This window comes from Protopterus annectens, chromosome 1.part0 (genome assembly GCF_019279795.1).
Source record: "Protopterus annectens isolate FY-2018-M chromosome 1.part0, PAN1.0, whole genome shotgun sequence".
NCBI lineage: Eukaryota > Metazoa > Chordata > Ceratodontiformes > Protopteridae > Protopterus > Protopterus annectens.
The window spans coordinates 1,222,296,885-1,222,314,846 of NC_056725.1; the positions used below are offsets into that span (position 1 = coordinate 1,222,296,885).

The 17,962-nt window shown below is 35.7% G+C and overlaps 1 protein-coding gene across 1 annotated transcript in view; it reads right to left on the bottom strand.

The window, feature by feature from the left end:
* Positions 1-17,962, bottom strand: part of FHL5 (four and a half LIM domains 5) — a 73,949-nt gene that overhangs the window by 46,757 nt on the left and 9,230 nt on the right. Inside the window, exon 2 of the mRNA XM_044065752.1 lies at positions 1,849-2,024. Coding sequence (XP_043921687.1) covers positions 1,849-2,007 — 159 coding nt within the window. The 5' untranslated portion in view covers positions 2,008-2,024. The remainder of the gene's footprint in view (positions 1-1,848; positions 2,025-17,962) is intronic.

Here is a 17,962-nt window from a genome sequence, read left to right on the forward strand (position 1 = left end):
ATAAAGCCTGGCATCAGGCAAATCTGGAACTGTGATGGCAGACATGATCTTAACATGGAATATCTTGCTTGATAGCCCATTGGCTTTAGATGAATGTGTCACCTGCTGCCAAAGGTTACATAGTGAGGCCTGGACATCCATGGCATGATAAGCCATAGCTAAAGTGTTATTCTTATTGCATTAGGCAGCTATACAGCTTTGTACTGGAGAGTTTTGCAAAAGTAGTACATATTGGCACTGTCACCAAGAGAATGCACATTAATTTCGTGTGGTATGAGCATGCCGAGTTGTTCAGCACATATGTTGCACTCTTATACAATTTATGGAATGGGATCACATACTAGAGCTACCAGGCAGGGAAAATTACAAGTTTTGTTTGTCTGATATAGTTAAAACCAATCTGCAACTGGATACAACTGAATTATTTTGGATAAGAATAGTTGCACCTACATTCCTTTTGAGTTAGTTTTTACACTGGAAAAAATATTCTCTGAGTGGTTGTGGACTATGCAAAGACTGAGTTATAAGCATAAAGCCTGGACATACTCAAAGTTGGACCTGGAAAAGTGGAATGAATATCGGTACGTTTATCTTTTCATATCCTAAGAGATGACAAAATGTCACGGTTTAAATTGTTGCTGATTATCAAGTTTCATTCATACCATTACTTAGGTTGCAGAATATTTAGGTCAGGCAATGGTTTCAAAAGTTTGTGTGAATTCATCAATGGATGATAATTTGTCTGTTTGTTCACATTATACTCATATGTTATTGGTTATTATCAGGATGTATATTTGAGTCATCTTCCTGTTAATGCAGGCATATACTTTGCATTTTTTTCTGTCATTTAATAAACGGTTTAAAAAATAAAAAGCAAAGGCCAGTTACTTGGGGACAACAAAAGACTACTGATGGTTATAAAGCAGTCTATTCAGCATCGGTTTAGAGATATAAAACATACCTTCCAAAGAATTCTTGGCAAACATGACGTAACACATTTGCAAAACAGCACTGACAGCTCTGATCACGACATAATTCATAATAAGTTAAGTTCTTACTTCTTATTAAGAGTCTATGACTCAAAACAATTTTCTTTATGCCTTCTTTATTTTTATTTTACCTGTTGCAGGTGGAGGAGGAGCTGGTGGAAGAAGTAATATATTTCTTCATGATGAGATGACCGTTGACCATCTATTCACTGCTGCACAGCTCTGCTTCTTGGGGACAGGGTTGCTTCCTGCCTGCCTAAGTTCTTCTAACTTCCAAACTGAATAAATATTAGCTGGACTGGAGCGTAGATTATTTTAATTTAAAACAAAAAACACCGTGTCTGTGTCTGCCACTCTAACAGACTCTGAGACTTTACACTGACTGGATGAATGCTGGGATGATCTGATTCTGTATTCGGACAGCTGCTGCAGCCAGTGTGCAAGACGTGACTCAAGTGTGTATGAACTGCTCACATACGTCTATAAACATAAGCAAACCCACTCTGACTCAGCCCTCAGCCAAATTCTGACAGGCTGGCAGACTGGTCACAATGCTGATGTCATCACACACACCTCTGCAAGCGATGACATCAGCAAAAAAAAAAAAGGCCAAAAGACATTCAAAATAAGACAGGAAATTCGGGAATTAAGGGGGTCCACACAGTAGCTCGTGGCATCCCATTATTTGGACCTCCAAACCGGTAAATGCCAAGGAATTCAGTACGGTTGAAAGGTATGTAGGTTATCAGATAACCTGCATGATAATATTCTATTGTCATGGAAAAAGAATAGTTCATTTCTTCAGTACATTGAAAGTAAGAGTCAAAACTTTTACTCAACATGAAAGTAAAATTCCTACCTTGAAATCACAACCAATGGGTTTCTTGCAGTCTTCACAGTTGTTGGCAAAGAGAGTGTTGTAACATTTGACACAGTATGGGTTGTCCTCTCTCAAGACATATTTGCTGCCGAGAAGATTCTCCTTGCAGTAATAACAGTCAAAATGTTCAGTTGCCATGTTCACTTATCTGTAAACTAATTCACAAAGAAACAAATAAATACATTTTTGTTGTTGACTCTGTGTAATGATAAATATCACAAAATGTTAAAGAGAACTGAAAATTATGTGATTGTAGAAACACAAATGATTAGAAATTATGTTTAAATTGTAAACTTTATAAGCTTCCTGTTTTAGTTAAAAGTTCCATTGAAGTACATCATGCAGGATATTATTCTTGGCCATTTGCTGTAATGAGGATCACTACCAGAAGAGGGAGTGAAGGTTTGGGACTACTATTTATAAGCATGGCATCTGGTGTAGTGATAGCAATGGTGTAGTGGTAAGGTTTGGGGCTACTATTTATAAGCATGGCATCTTTAGTTTAACAATGGTGTAGTGATAATGGTGTAGTGGTAAGGTTTGGGACTACTATTTATAAGCATGGCATCTTTAGTTTAACAATGGATTTAGTGATAACAATGGTGTAGTGGTAAGGTTTGCGACTACTATTTATAAGCATGGCATCTTTAGTTTAACAGTGGTGAGCAGCTTCATGTGAGTACTACAATATATACAATACAGTACAATACAGTGTAATACAATGCAATCTAATACAATACAGTGAAATGCAGTACAATACAATGCAATACAATCACATGCAGGTACAAGCTGGTGCTCTTTCAACCAGTCTAAAAAAACCTATGGAAGGGGTTCTGTAGAAACTGTTCAAATCATCTTTAAAGAATGTAAATTTTCACAGGTTGTTACAGGTTGTTGGACAGAGTGTTCCATTCATCAATTACTCTTATATAAACAATTTTAATTGTATTTTTTTTGTATGATTTGCACATATCAAGTTAAATGCATCAGGCATCAGGTCACTTTTCCTCACTCCAACACATACTCATGAAATGAACTTTAAATATTTTAAATACCTGCATTAGATCCCCCTTTGTTTTCTGTAACTTGTATAAAATATGCCACACTTTCTTAGTCTGTCTTCATTTGACAATATGTTCTTATTATTCTTTAACTGGGTAAATTTCTGTTGTACTTTCTCCAATTCTGCCTTTTGGCTTAGTAATAGGATACCATAATTGACTGTTCCATTCAATTTTTATTTGTTATTAATGTTCTATAAAACATTATTAACAATTTATCATCCTTAGATTTTAAACATTTCCTTATGGATCCAGTAATTGTACTACATTCTTTAATGACTTTGTCAAACTGACTGTCACAACTTAGTTTGTTGTCCACCACCTAGTAGAATATTTAGAGTATAATGTTTTTGATCTCCCTTCCTTTAATGCTATATTTGCTAGCATTTGATAGCTTACCAAAATGTATATGTTTGGTCCTATCAATATTTAACGCTATGTACTTTTCTTCCTCCCTTTGCAGAGATCAGACACATAATTTTGCAAATGTGCTGTGTCTGTGTTATTTGTTATATATTTGTCTAACTTTAAGTCATCAGCACAGAAGCAGTAAAATATGCCTGAAAGTATGTGGATATCTAACATATAAATGTTAAACAGGTGACCCCTAAGACATCTCCCCAGTAATATGCTTCATCCTTAGCCAATTTTTTTCCTAAGCATTCTCTTTTTTCTGTTTGCTAGAATGTGTCACTAAATGATTGATTGACTGACCCAGCTCACCAAATTTGTAGAAAGACCTATTTAACATAACTTATCTACCAACAGCCTATAATGCTCTCTGTCAAGTGTTAAATTGAAGTCAGTAGATATATATTACAGCTGCTATCATTCAATAGCTGTTATAATCTAGTCGTATAAGAAATGGTTGCAAGATGTTATGGGACATTTTGTCATGTATACATATTGATAGATGTTAGTGACTCTTTTCTTACATAAATCACCTCTTAGCATATTTAATAGTATGGCTTTCATTATTTCCTTGAAATGGAAAGTACGCCACTAGGCCTACAGTTGTTTGAGTCTTCATGAGTTACCCTCCCCATAAAGAATAGTTCTGACAGTAACCAGTGAAATATCACAGGGATCCATGCTGGGACCTGCACTGGCCAGCAAATGCTTCCTTTATCTCCAAATCAAAAATGGTGCATTGTTTACTGATGCTGGCATGCTGAAAAACGTGTTCATCTCTCACTATGTATTCCCATTGGTCATTTGCTATGATTCTCCTTCCTACCGCACCACTTGTCAGCTTGTTGACTAGAACCCGGGCACTGATAACTCACTGTCTTCTTCCTGTAATGGCTCACCAATTTATTCCTCACCCCTTGTGTTTGCTGTATCTTCCTAACCTTGACAAACAACAGAGTTAAGTTAAAAGAGAATTAAATCTACAAATATATCCAACAACATGTAATACAGGGAGAAAGCCTAAACATGACACAGGAAACCCAGGTTCATTTAGCAGCTTGGACATTTTATTTATTTATTCAATTTGGTAACCAGGGTAGATCACTGATCCAAATGGACCTATTTCAGCCTCAGCCCAGACATCTAAGGGTTGGCAAAAAAGGAGGTGAAGGAGCTAGGTGCATATGCATGTGGCGCACAATGCAATGAGATTTACCTGGCACAGCCGGGGGAACCAACTGCAAAGCATTTCCTGAGGATGGTAGGGGCTGCTTGCTCATGTCAGCTCCTTATGGAAGTGAGAAGTGGATCAGCGCAGTCAGCTTATTATATACTCTACCCACTGGGTGTTGGAGGTGCACCCAAGGGGGGCAGGGAATAAAGTTAGAAAAACTGTTCTGGCAGCAGTATGAAGCAGACTAGGGCATATTGATGTCCTGCTCCATCCCAAGATCACAGTTCATTCTGAGGGCGGTCAGGAGATGTATGTAAACCCAGAGCCATGACTAGACTGGCATGATAGGGCAGCTGACCAATGAGCAAACTGTCAGGGTGCACAATCAGTGCAAGTGCAGTGCAGGCACTGATGTCCGACACTACCAGGGGATTTCACAGGTCAGTGCTGATACTGCATTTGTGGTCATGACTGAGTACACTTTTTTTTTCTTTTTATTTCTCAGTTCAAATTTGGAGGAAAGACACTTGGGGAAACTGTACAGGGAAACAGAATAAGGCATCAGATGAACTAGCTACAGTTTTGGGCAGACCCAGTAAAAAAGGGTGTATATCATATGGTCGAAGTTTTATAACTTCGAACATTAAAATATCTAATTTAAATGTTCAAAGTTATAAAACTTTGAATATATGTAAAGAAAAAAATACCCAAACCCAAAACTAATGGCTGTAGGCAAGGGGGCAAGCCCACCTGCACCCCCGCTCTTTAAATATACCAACTCTGAGACCGCACTACAGTGCTGTAAGGTATATTTAAAGAGTGGGGTGTGTGGCGGGCACAGCCCCCCACATGGGGGGTGCAGGGGGGCTTGCTCCCTGCCTACACTAGTCAGGTAAATTCTGTTTGTTTGCTTTTTTTTTTTAATTATATGTTCGATGTTTTAAACTTCAAATATTTAAATTTGATTATTTAACGTTCAAAGTTTTCAAACTTTGAACATATAGTAGAGACCTGTAAAAAAGAAGATGCATTGGGATCCACTGATGGTCCGTTGCAGGAGGCAAAAAGTTAAAAAAAATCTACAAACATATTTAATAAACAGAATAGAGGAGAGACACTTGGTATCTTTTTCACTCTAAGAAAAATTTCTGTTACCTGCCTCTGAAAGCCAGTCACTGAATCCAGCACAGGTATAATATGAGTTACATTCAAGCTGGTATACAAAGCCAAATTTTAAATGCATGACTGGAGAGCTTAATGGGTTTCATGAAGTCAGTACCTGGAGGCTGTTCCTTACAGTGTGTGCATTTACTGTATACTAATACTATCAATCTGCCATTTGGAAATATAAACTGAATTGGGATCTTGCTACAGAAGTAGTTAAGGACTGCGGGGTCCTGCAGTGTATACTGTATGTGGTTTAGGATCACCAGAGACATTCTATCCTTCTCCCTAAAGGCCCAGGGATTCTCCTTAAGTACTATGTTTACATATAGGCTGCTTCAGAAGGCAGGTGCGGGTACTCCTCAGTCACTCAGTCAGTAGCAGGATATTACATAAGACTGGGAGTCATGCTCTAAAAGTGGAGCCTAGTGTTTTCACAGTCTTTGCCTACTGTGAATTTTAGACCCATTCCTCAAATTCCTGTGGTTGCAAAGAGCTGACTCAGATTTCCGTTACATTTTTACAAGAGTTCTTAGATTTCTAATGGTATTTCCATTTAAAAAGCATTCAAGAAAGAGATAATTAGCAGTGTATGATTAAGCAACTGTTTTAGAGATAAGTGTTTCTATTCTGTTATTTATTTATTACCTTTTCTTAAACAGGTTAGTTCAACCTTTTTTCAGGGGATACTAAAACTGGTATTCATATAGATTAGTAAAATTTGACCAGGATATCATGGAAATTCTCTTACTATTTCAATGTGCTTTTGATCTTTTACACCTACCAGAGCTACTACAAACTCAAATATAAGGAATCTCCACTTTAAAATATCTGAAGGAAAACACTTCATGAGTGCACTGTACTGTCACTAAGGGAAAGTGAATATATGTACCCATTGTGGGAATAGAACCTACAAGCTGCTGATCTTCTAGCTACAGAGCTGAGTGAATTACACAGAGATATAGCCACATGAGATTCACAGAACACTGCATTGATGGAAATGTATAAAAAAACTGACGTACCATGATTCTCAGATTCTCTGGCTTCATTTACATAGGTTGCTACATGCAATTTGCTGAAATGTTCAGAATGATTTAGGACCCTTCCTCACAACAGAGAACACAGACATGAGAATATTTGTTTGTCTAACTTTTTTAACAGACTTTGCTGAGTATGCATGTTACTGAATAGGGAAGGCTTAGGAAGGAATACAAAGGACCTATCCTAATTTTTCTGATATCCCATATTTTGGAAAAGTTACATTGCATACCTGAGTGACTACAAGAATGAGAAATAGCTGTCCTTTCTTATATTTTAACTAGTTATTTGTTTTATACTACAGATAAATCATCTCATTACTTTGACTCATACCTCTCAACTTCATTAGCACACACACACACACACACACACACACACACACACACACACACACACACACACACACAATGTGAATGTACTTAAAAGACTGAAACAACATAAGATGGAAAGCAAAAAGACTGGGGGGGGGGGGCAGAGAGGACTTAGCACCACTGCAAAAACATTGAAAAATGTGACAACATCCAACCACATAGATAACCACTGAAAAATGTGACAACACTGAAACATTTTTCAATGTTTTTGAAGGGGGTAAGCCCTCCTGCACTCCCAATGTGACAGGTTGCACTCCCACACCCCATGCTAATTATATATACCATCTTTGAGGTCGCACAGCAGTGAGGAAAGAGCATAAACCCCTCACTAGTATATGTTTACTTTTGTAAGTATTTTATATTGCACTGTTTTTCAGTCAGTCTTATTATTTTTAAGTATTTTTCTGTCAGTCCTTTACTGTTAATCTTATGTTGTTTCAGTCATTTTAGGTACACCAATATAGATACAGATACAGATACAGATACAGATATAGATACAGATACAGATATAGATATAGACATAGATATAGATACAGATACAGATACAGATACAGATACAGATACAGATACAGATACAGATACAGATATAGATATAGACATAGATATAGATACAGATACAGATACAGATACAGATACAGATACAGATATAGATACAGATACAGATACAGATACAGATATAGATATAGATACAGATACAGATACAGATACAGATACAGATACAGATACAGATACAGATACAGATATAGACATAGATATAGATACAGATACAGATACAGATACAGATACAGATACAGATATAGATACAGATATAGATACAGATACAGATACAGACATAGATATAGATACAGATACAGATACAGATACAGATATAGATATAGATACAGATACAGATACAGATACAGATACAGATACAGATACAGATATAGATATAGATACAGATACAGATACAGATACAGATACAGATACAGATATAGATACAGATACAGATATAGATATAGATATAGATATAGACATAGACATAGATATAGATATAGATATAGATACAGATATAGATACAGATACAGATACAGATACAGATATAGATACAGATATAGATATAGATACATATACAGATACAGATACAGATATAGATACAGATATAGATATAGATACAGATACAGATACAGATATAGATATAGATATAGATATAGATACAGATACAGATACAGATATAGATATAGATACAGATACAGATACAGATACAGATATAGATACAGATATAGATACAGATATAGATATAGATATAGATATAGATACAGATACAGATACAGATAAATATAGAGATACAGATACAGATATAGATAGAGATACAGATACAGATATAAATATAGATACAGATACAGATACAGATACAGATATAGATATAGATACAGATACAGATATAGATACAGATATAGATATAGATATAGATATAGATATAGATATAGATATAGATATAGATATAGATATATATATAGATATAGATACAGATATAGATATAGATATAGATATAGATATAGATACAGATATAGATATAGATATATATATAGATATAGATATAGATAAATATATAGATATAGATTTAGATAAAGATATACAGTGGACTCCCTCTTATCCAGTCTAGCTGGGACATGACCTTAGGCTGGATAAATGAATTACTGGTTAATCACAAAAGCATACAAAATAGCATTTATAGGTTATAAATTCTGTATATATGATGTATGTAAATATTTACTAGTTGGAAGTGAACACAAACAAGAGAGGGGAAGTCTTGGAGGTCAAAGTTTCAGTTTTAAGACATGGCTTGTAATTATATTAGTGATGTGTTTGATAGTATGTGGAGGTCATGAGTGTGTGGATCTATGCTAAGTAAGGTTTAAGAAGTTTGCTTACAGAAGCATGTCAATAAAGAAACAAGGGCCAGTTTGCCTGGGCAACTCCCAGTGACCACTGTATGTTAATGATCGTAAGTTTGAAGCTGAAAGTTCATAACAGTGGTCTGAGGGTTAGAGGCATTTAGTGGAGGTCAATAATATGAATTAACAGGGTTGAGGGACAGTGGAATTGGTTACTTCATCTACTGATCACTGGGTTGGTTGTTGCATTAGTTGATGCAGTCATTAAATACAGGTAAGTTACTCTTATCTGGTCTTGTTTTAACCTGGCATTTCAGAATATCTCGGCTTATCATTTTAATCTTAAAATGTTAAAATAGTGAAATAAAAACAAACTTGCAATATATAAAATAAAAACTACAAGTTTGTTTTTTTATCAATATTTTAACATTTTAAAATTAAAAGAATAAGCCAAGACATTCCAAAGTGCCCAGAGGAGGCAGAAGTGTTGTTCTTCTCTGCTGTCTGTTGCTACGGCTACAGCAGAAATTTGAAGGCCGGTTAAGAGGCAGTCTACTGCACATATAGATATAGAAACCCAAATGTCACTTGAGTGTAATCTGTATTTTCAGTCATATTATAGAACCACATGCTTCGGCGTATACATAAAATAAAACAACAGTCATTATTGTACCAAAGACACTAAATGGAACATTGTAAAATCACACATATGCACAGAAATCATTATATCTTCATCTATGGTACTGGCACAACTGAATTGCTATAACTGAAACCAAACTTAAGGTGGTCTTGTTAATTGCATTGCAAAATCATTTCAGGGAAGACATGTGTTTAGTTAATGTACTTATTAATACCCTTTACATGTTGTAATGCCGTTTTACAGACTGCTCTATCAGTGTTTCTCACATAAAATATAGTAACATGACTGTAACAATAGAAAGAAACCAGAAACCAGAATCCCCAGTTAACTAAACTTACATGGCTATAAAGTCTGTGTCGATTTCTAATGATTATAGATATGCACAGACATAAATTGTGCATTAGTATATCCTTTACTCAGTTTTAGAAAACTTCTTACAAGATGCAAAATATATTCTGACTGCTTCAATGTTTTCTTTAACCAGTATGTACATAAGATGTCACCACACTCTCACTGGTGGTTTGTTGCTGCTGAGCTGTGGTAAGAAACATGCTGACTTCCAGTTTTTCATTATTTCAGAGGCAAAGAAAGCAAGCATTCCCAGATTTCTAAGTCCTAAGCATGATACCTTCAGTGCTTTTTCTTTGTTTTGGGGAGAGGTGAAAGATTTTACAACTTTATGTTGTAATTAGCAAAATACTTTATACTCAAGAAATGTTGACTGAAGTATATGTATCAGAAAATCTTAGCACGTAATGAATAAGTAGATATCAAAGCTTACTATCTCATATGAGAACAACAATCAATCAAGTTTACATGCAACAAGTATTTTAGGACAAATAGAATATAAAGGAAACTATGCATATCAATTTTTGTCAGAGCATAATGACAACTATGAATAAACAATGCGTCCATAATAATCTGAACTACTTTTTATGTATGCACAATATTTATTTTCGTTTAAACCCAATATTTGACAAATAGAACTTATTTTTGCATTTATTGTAGTTCTAGTATTTTAAAGTTAAATACATGTTCCAGATAGATGGCATAAAAGGAGTTACCAAAGTGATTTGATTAATGACTTAAGTAGATTAAATCAATCCATTGGCAGTACTCCATTATCACGGAGTAATACACAAATAGAAAGGTACCCGTAGGAAAATCACAAACGCCAGTGCATGGCTGATACAGCACATGCAATAGGTGGCAAGATTTTCCTTTGTATAGTATCAATGGCAGTACATTTTTCTGACAATATTCACATAGCCTTGGTTTCATTTACATATATACTGTTCTGTTTCCATTCTCTTTCTAAAATACATCTTCAAAAAAACAGAAAAATACAGATGATACCAAGAAACATAAAAAAACTGATTATTGTCTTAATGATACCAAAAAACCTGGATAAACCTGAATGTAATTATCATTTTAAGTATTCAATACACTACTTTTTTTCAGCAGAGCTGAAATAATCTTTTTAATTGGTCCACAATGTGAGAGGTTGTGAATATTACAAATGCTACCCTAGACTTTATTTTAGACACCTTGATATTGCCCAGCAGTAAGCCATCTGTGTACATCTTTCCATTTCAGGAATAAAACAGCTGCAACTGAAAGCAAATGAGTATTAATAAACAGCTAGGATTAGCAGAAGCTTGTGGTTTAGATCTTGTATCATTCAGAATAATTTCCAGCTAAGGGTATCCAGTACTATGTTTAGGGATTCCCCTTGGGTGTGCTTTTATTCACTGACAACTGCTGTCATTAACCTTCTCACCGTCGATTGTACAGAAGGTTATATTATGATGCCAGTCTTCCTTCAAAAGGAAAAAGAGATTTAATGTCAAAATATAGCTCAACCTGTTGTCTAATAGAAGTTGTGGTCTATAGTTTCAGATTAGAATTTTATTGCAATAGAAACTGTTACAGAAGGCAGCCACGTAGAAACTGGAAGCCCTACTGTTTGTTACTGGCCAGTTTGGTCACCAAAAGATCACTGGCTTGTCTTAATGGTTAAATTTGGAGAAGAGCGACAAAGTGAGTGCTGTGTTTTCCTCACTTTCTCCCTATAATACTAGTTTGTACAGTGTTGTATTTGGTTTATAGTTCATGGTATGTGAGCTTACTCCTTGGGAAAAAAAAGATTTTGTGTTTTGCCACCTTGGGATTGTTGCTGTTTTGAGTAGTGACTTCTCAAGGTTTTAGAGGTTTTAGCTATGAATAATCATGTATCAATTAAATGAGATGCAGTTATTTATAGCAGACCCAGAAACGAGTCTACTTGATGGTACAGAGGTCAGATATATAGTCCCAGGTCTGCTGCTGCTGATGGTGAGCTCACGGCTGTCCTACAGACCAGGACAATACACTAAAATAATTATAGTGTAGCCATATCGCTGAACTGTGCCCCATTATGAGGAATGTTCCTCATCTGAGTCTTAAAATTACATGTTACATTGGTCCATAGTGAAAGGGTCAGCCCTGCCTTCATTATTAAGATATTTTAATCCATCAAAAGAACTTCAGTATGAAGGAACAGTTACTGACCATACTGCGAACTTCCTAGTTGAAGTTGTTTGTAAGTGTTCCACATTTTGCCCATTTGGTCCACAATGTGAGAGGTAGTACCACAGTTTGGCAAAGAAAAGTTGAAAGCTATGAATGTCACTATAAATCTTATTTGCAGAAGAATCATAGCCCCCTCCCACCCCCCACCGTACTGTTGCTTGCATACTCCCAGTCTCTAAATGTACCTTTGATGTCACACTAACTTAGAGAAAAAGGAATAAATGTATTTACCTGTTCTCCAAGACGCCATGACATTAGAAGCAGTGCACACAGAGATTAGGGGAGGGGAGGCAGGCACCTCACAGTAAGTAGGAATGTGCAGCTTCTCAGCAAATATGTTTTAAAGTAGCATTTTATTGCACTTTTGTTCAGCATTCAAAAGGGACTACAGGAAAGAGTGGTCTGTAACTTGGACTTCAGTAAGTTGGATTCAGTACTTCAAACAAGATGCATAAAAAATGTATATATAAATATATATATATATATATATATATGTGTATGTGTGTGTGTGTGTGTGTGTGTGTGTGTGTGTGTGTGTGTGTGTGTGTGTGTGTGTGTGTGTTTTACTATTAGAAAGTTGAAGCGGACTCAGTTGAATCCACTGTAGCCGAAGTCTGGAGGCCGAATGGTGACAATGTTGAACCCGACATTGTCTATCTCAACCCATGTTAAAGTCTTTTCCGAGGTCGAAGTCGAGTTGTATTTCAACAATCGGAAATCGACATTGTCACTTTCACCAATGTGGGTCATTGATTCCATCATTTGACTGAGTCCGGATCAACCTTCCCATAGTAAACTATATGTACAGAGGAATGCTTAATGTGGTCATCAGGCTGTAAAGTAGACATCTGTTTTGTCAACAGAGTTTGACTGACAAAACAGATGTGCAAGACTGCACAATCCTCGGGTTTCAGGAATATGCTGTTTCCCACCAAGATATAGTGTGATCATGGAGATACGATGTATACATATATGTGTGTGTGTATGTGTATATATATATATATATATATATATATATATATATATATATATATATATGGGTCTACTTCTTTTGACCTAACTTTCATTTGCCTGACACTCATTTACCTGATCCCATTTGACTGAAATGTCATTTGCCTGACACTTCATTTTCCCGACACTTCATTTGACTGACAAGTATTATTAGCAAGAAAATGGAATATGCCCCCTTCCCCACTGTAGTGTGACCCTGGAGTTAGAATATATAGTTGGGGGGGCACAGCCCCCCACAACGGGGGGTGTGGTGGGTGAAGCCCCCCACTTCATTTCATATGATATTGTTAACTTTTGATGTAATATTGCTTAGTAAAAGAAAAGTAAGTGGGGGGCTTCACCCCCACACCCCCCATTGTGAGGGGCTGTGCCCCCCACACCCCCCCTAACTATATATTCTAACTCCAGGGTCGCACTGCAGTGGGGAAGGGGGCATATTCCATTGTCTTGCTAATAATACTTGTCAGTCAAATGAAGTGTCGGGCAAATGAAGTGTCAGGCAAATGAAATTTCAGTCATTTGGTCTCAGGCAAATGGGTGTCAGGCAAATGGGAGTTAGGTCAAAAGAAGTAGACCCATATATATATATATATATATATATATATATATATATATATATATATGTATATAATTAAAAGTGGGTGTCAGGTGTACACGGGGACTTGCCTCTATGCTAAAAAGACTGAACTATCATTGTGTGCTCAGAGGTTATATCTCAGAGAATGCACAATGATGTGCTATAGTTTTTGTTGTCGACTTTTGTTTATCGACATTAGCAACGTCAACATTTACTTGTTTAAATTTGAGATATATATATATATATATATATATATATATATATATATATATATATAAACCAAAGGGTAAAAAAGTCACACAGATAATCATTCTATAAAAAACTGCAAGAAAAGCCCCAACTAGAATCTTCACTCTGTAATACCTTAAACGTCCTGCAGTGGATGCCCCATGGGATATATGTAAATGACCCCTTATGAACATGCCAGTATTTCAGCAGCTACATAGCTTCTAAATACCCATGATATTTTACTTTTTACTTTTTAAGTCTTTATTGTTATATTTAGGCCCATACAGAAAATAAATACATGGCAATTGAGATTAGAGGCACACATTTCACTGGATTTGAATGGAATGATTAGTATTACATCAGAACTGGAGTCTAGAAGTTTACAACAGCGACATCAATTTTAATGTTATTTCATCGCAATTATTTTTCTATAGGTTTGGAATTATTAGATGTGAAGTGTTATGTATTACTAAGTGTGATAACTGGTTTATAAAATGATCGCATGATGGTCATTTTTCTTACATAAGGTTTTATGTGGAATGTTTGTTTATTTGATAAAGCCCCATGTAAGTGAGGACTGAAGGCACCGGTATATAATATAGTGGCATCACTGATAGTTTTGAACTGTGTGTGTTTTATATGCATGATTAAGCCTTTGACTTACAGTGGATATTTATCAGAGAAGTAGAAGTGAAAAGTGCCTTCATAATAGAGAATAGTTTGAAATAGCTAGGAAGAAAATGAAAGAAAAGGGTACAGACACAGGGTAAAATAGTCACATATAAAATATATTGGGGTTTCATCATGCTGGTTGTCTAAAGGTAAACAATTAGCATAAAGGAAGGTATATGTCTGTAAGGGGGGCTACTGCACAAGAAGAGGAAGCACAAGTTGAAACATGGCTGTCTAGATGCCATCCTTGAGCCTCAGACCTTGTAAGATTAAGATGATGACCATTCATGGTACTTTTAGGTCCTGTTTGACTTCTTGTTATACCCCTTATTAATTATGGTACAAACAACAGCCATTAGGGTGTAGATTGCATAGTATAACCATTATTCTTGGTGGTCACATGTCACTATAAAGCCATCTTTGTACCATCTAGGGAATAATGCTCAAATAAAGCACTGACTATAATCAGATGAATGTGCTAGGCTGTACTTAATTTGGACTCTTTGCATATGGGTCTGTATGATCTAGTAACTAATTCTGTTTGTTTTCAGTATGTGTTGTTATAATAATTGTGTAGTATGTTTTGTAATGAGCTTATCAATATCTTTTGATTTGATTTTGATTTATTGATTTTCATATGACTGCAGTGGAGGCTGACAAGCCCTCACATTGCTGGGTTCAGTACTCAAGATCTTATCACTATAAGGGCATGATGAGGATAGAGGCTTTGCACAGGGGAGCATAGAGTAGTGGCTACATGGTGAGCTGTAGAAACCACACAAAGAAATATTTATGTCTTGCTAAAATTGCAATTGCATACAGTATATGCTTCATTTTTATGGAAACAGAAAGTAGTCGGGTGACAAACAAGTGGCTGCATTTAATTTTGTGTCACATCAGTGGAAACGTTTGCAGAGTTAGCAAATAGCTCGTATTTATTTTTAGAATACTGTAAGGTCACTGAATCCACTGCCTTTTTTCAGGGGTGGTGATGGATAGAAGCCTGTTTAAGTGGGTTACTCAGAGTTACACATTAGGCATATGGCGAGGTAAGAATCAAACCTAGCACTTTTGCAGAGTCCAGGTCCAGCAATAAATAGCCTTAAAAGTCTGCATCAAAGTAGACTGTAATTCTGATGGCTTTCAGTATGCTTTTAGTTTTGTTACATATTCTTTTTATGGTTGTAGCTCCATAATTAAACTAGTAAATATATTTATTACTTGATAAAAATGTAATTTTATATGAAAATGGAATGCAGTTCACTTTCTAACTTAAAAAAATACAAAAGCAAACACTCAAATAAATAAATAAATAAGAAACAGTTGCACTGACTTGAATCCAAAACAGTACAGTTGTTACAATCACATGATAATCAGAATTACTAACAACAGATTTCTGGTACAAATGCTGAAACTTGCCAGAGTTAATTGCTTATCAAATAAGTTTTAATCTTTATTGATCAAGTCTCTATTGGTCAAAACATAGATAGAAATGAGACTGTCACACTACAATATTTGCTTGATAAGAGGATCTCTGGATAGCAGCTTTATGGGTTTAACATTAGCAATCAGATTAGAAGGCAGGACAATTTCCTTATTGTATGTAATCAATCGTATATATTTTTTAAAGCTGCTGAGACATTATAAACAGAAGTTTTAACTTGCCTATGGCCCATTAATAGTCTCAGTTATGGCACAGACAGGACCTGAAGTATGGATTGTGTTTTTTGTGGTTTGTTGTAGTATACGCGACTAATTCATACGTTGTGCAGTAGAGATCACTTTGATGGGAAAACTCCCTTCTTTTGAGATGCAACAACCTTGGATTTGGCAATAATAAGTGTGTGTGTCTGGGGGGGGGGTGGCATATTCCCTGTACGAGGCTGGTGACAGTGTTGTCCCTTAAGAAAAGTATTTTCTGGTATTATTCAACTTCTACGTTTTCATTTAATTCAAATGGCACTTATACAAATGCATGTGACGTCATTTACCAGAAAACAGTATGATCTGTCATGCACTATTGATTTGGAAACCATTCCACGTGGACAAACGTGATCATGTTTGGTGTTGCTTCAATTATAGTTTTGCAGAGCAGCGGCAAAATCTTTATTTGGGTTGAAAATGTAATTTTGGCCTTAATCTACGAAACAAAAACTATCACATCTGTAACATGATTTAAGGAAATATTAAACATTTCCAGAGTTACAAGATTACATTCTACAAATTATTATGTAGGTGATGAATTTGACAAGTAAACATTGTTGGTACATTTTCAGGATGGTTACTTTAAAAACCCAGTTTAAAAGCTGGGGTGCATTGCCTATACAGTCTCATACAGAACATTAAGGTGCAGTCGGGGTTGAAAATCAAGCCTCCAAATGAAACAAAATGTGCAGCTGCATGTCATGTTTCATGACTTGGAGTATCACAAGTGACACACAAAAAACTTGGCCTGGACTGTTGAACCTTTGCAAATACAAGAGTGTACATTCAGCAAATAAAATGCATGTTCAGTAATGACAGTTCTCTGTAACACGGTCCCAGATATTAGGATGCCACCTCAGAGCTGGGATAGTGTGTACATCAAAATCTAAATGAATGATTTTACAGTCACTCTAAAACATACTTTTCAACACCAAATTGTAGAATTATTCTCTTTGAGTGCAGGGCAGGGCTGCACGTGTAATATAAAAATCTGTATTCTTAGAAATGTCCAAATCATGTCTATTAGTTTAAATGCCATTCATGATTCATGGAAAATTAATGCAGTGCTTACCTCATTTTTTGGGCAGCTCCCATCAAAGCTCATATTTTACTTGTTTTCAGTTACACTCATGTTTAATACAATTTTCTAATTGTCATTCTGCATCCTACCTGCTATTCTCTTGTTTGCTTGCTTTTGCAGACAAGTGCAGTTTATTTTGGTTCTAATTTTCTTGCTAACTGAATGGAATTTTTCAGTTTGTGAGTACCATGGGTGCTGAATATGGCAGAAGCACTTCAATGGACAATACTCATTCCACAACAGAATGATTATGGAGAAACTTAGCTGCAGAGCTTTGCATTCTAACTATTAAAATTAATACTCAAAATTATAGAATAGCTGTACATTGTTTTCACATGCTGTAAATAACATAAATTACATTTACATTAACATATATGAAGACATTGGCATAGAAAAAAATAAAAGCATCATATTAAAGGAGGCTTGCATACTTTTTATACTACAAGGAACTTCCAGTAAAGTAGTGCAGGTCTCTCTCTTTCTTTTTCTCTCTGTAGATATATATATATATATATA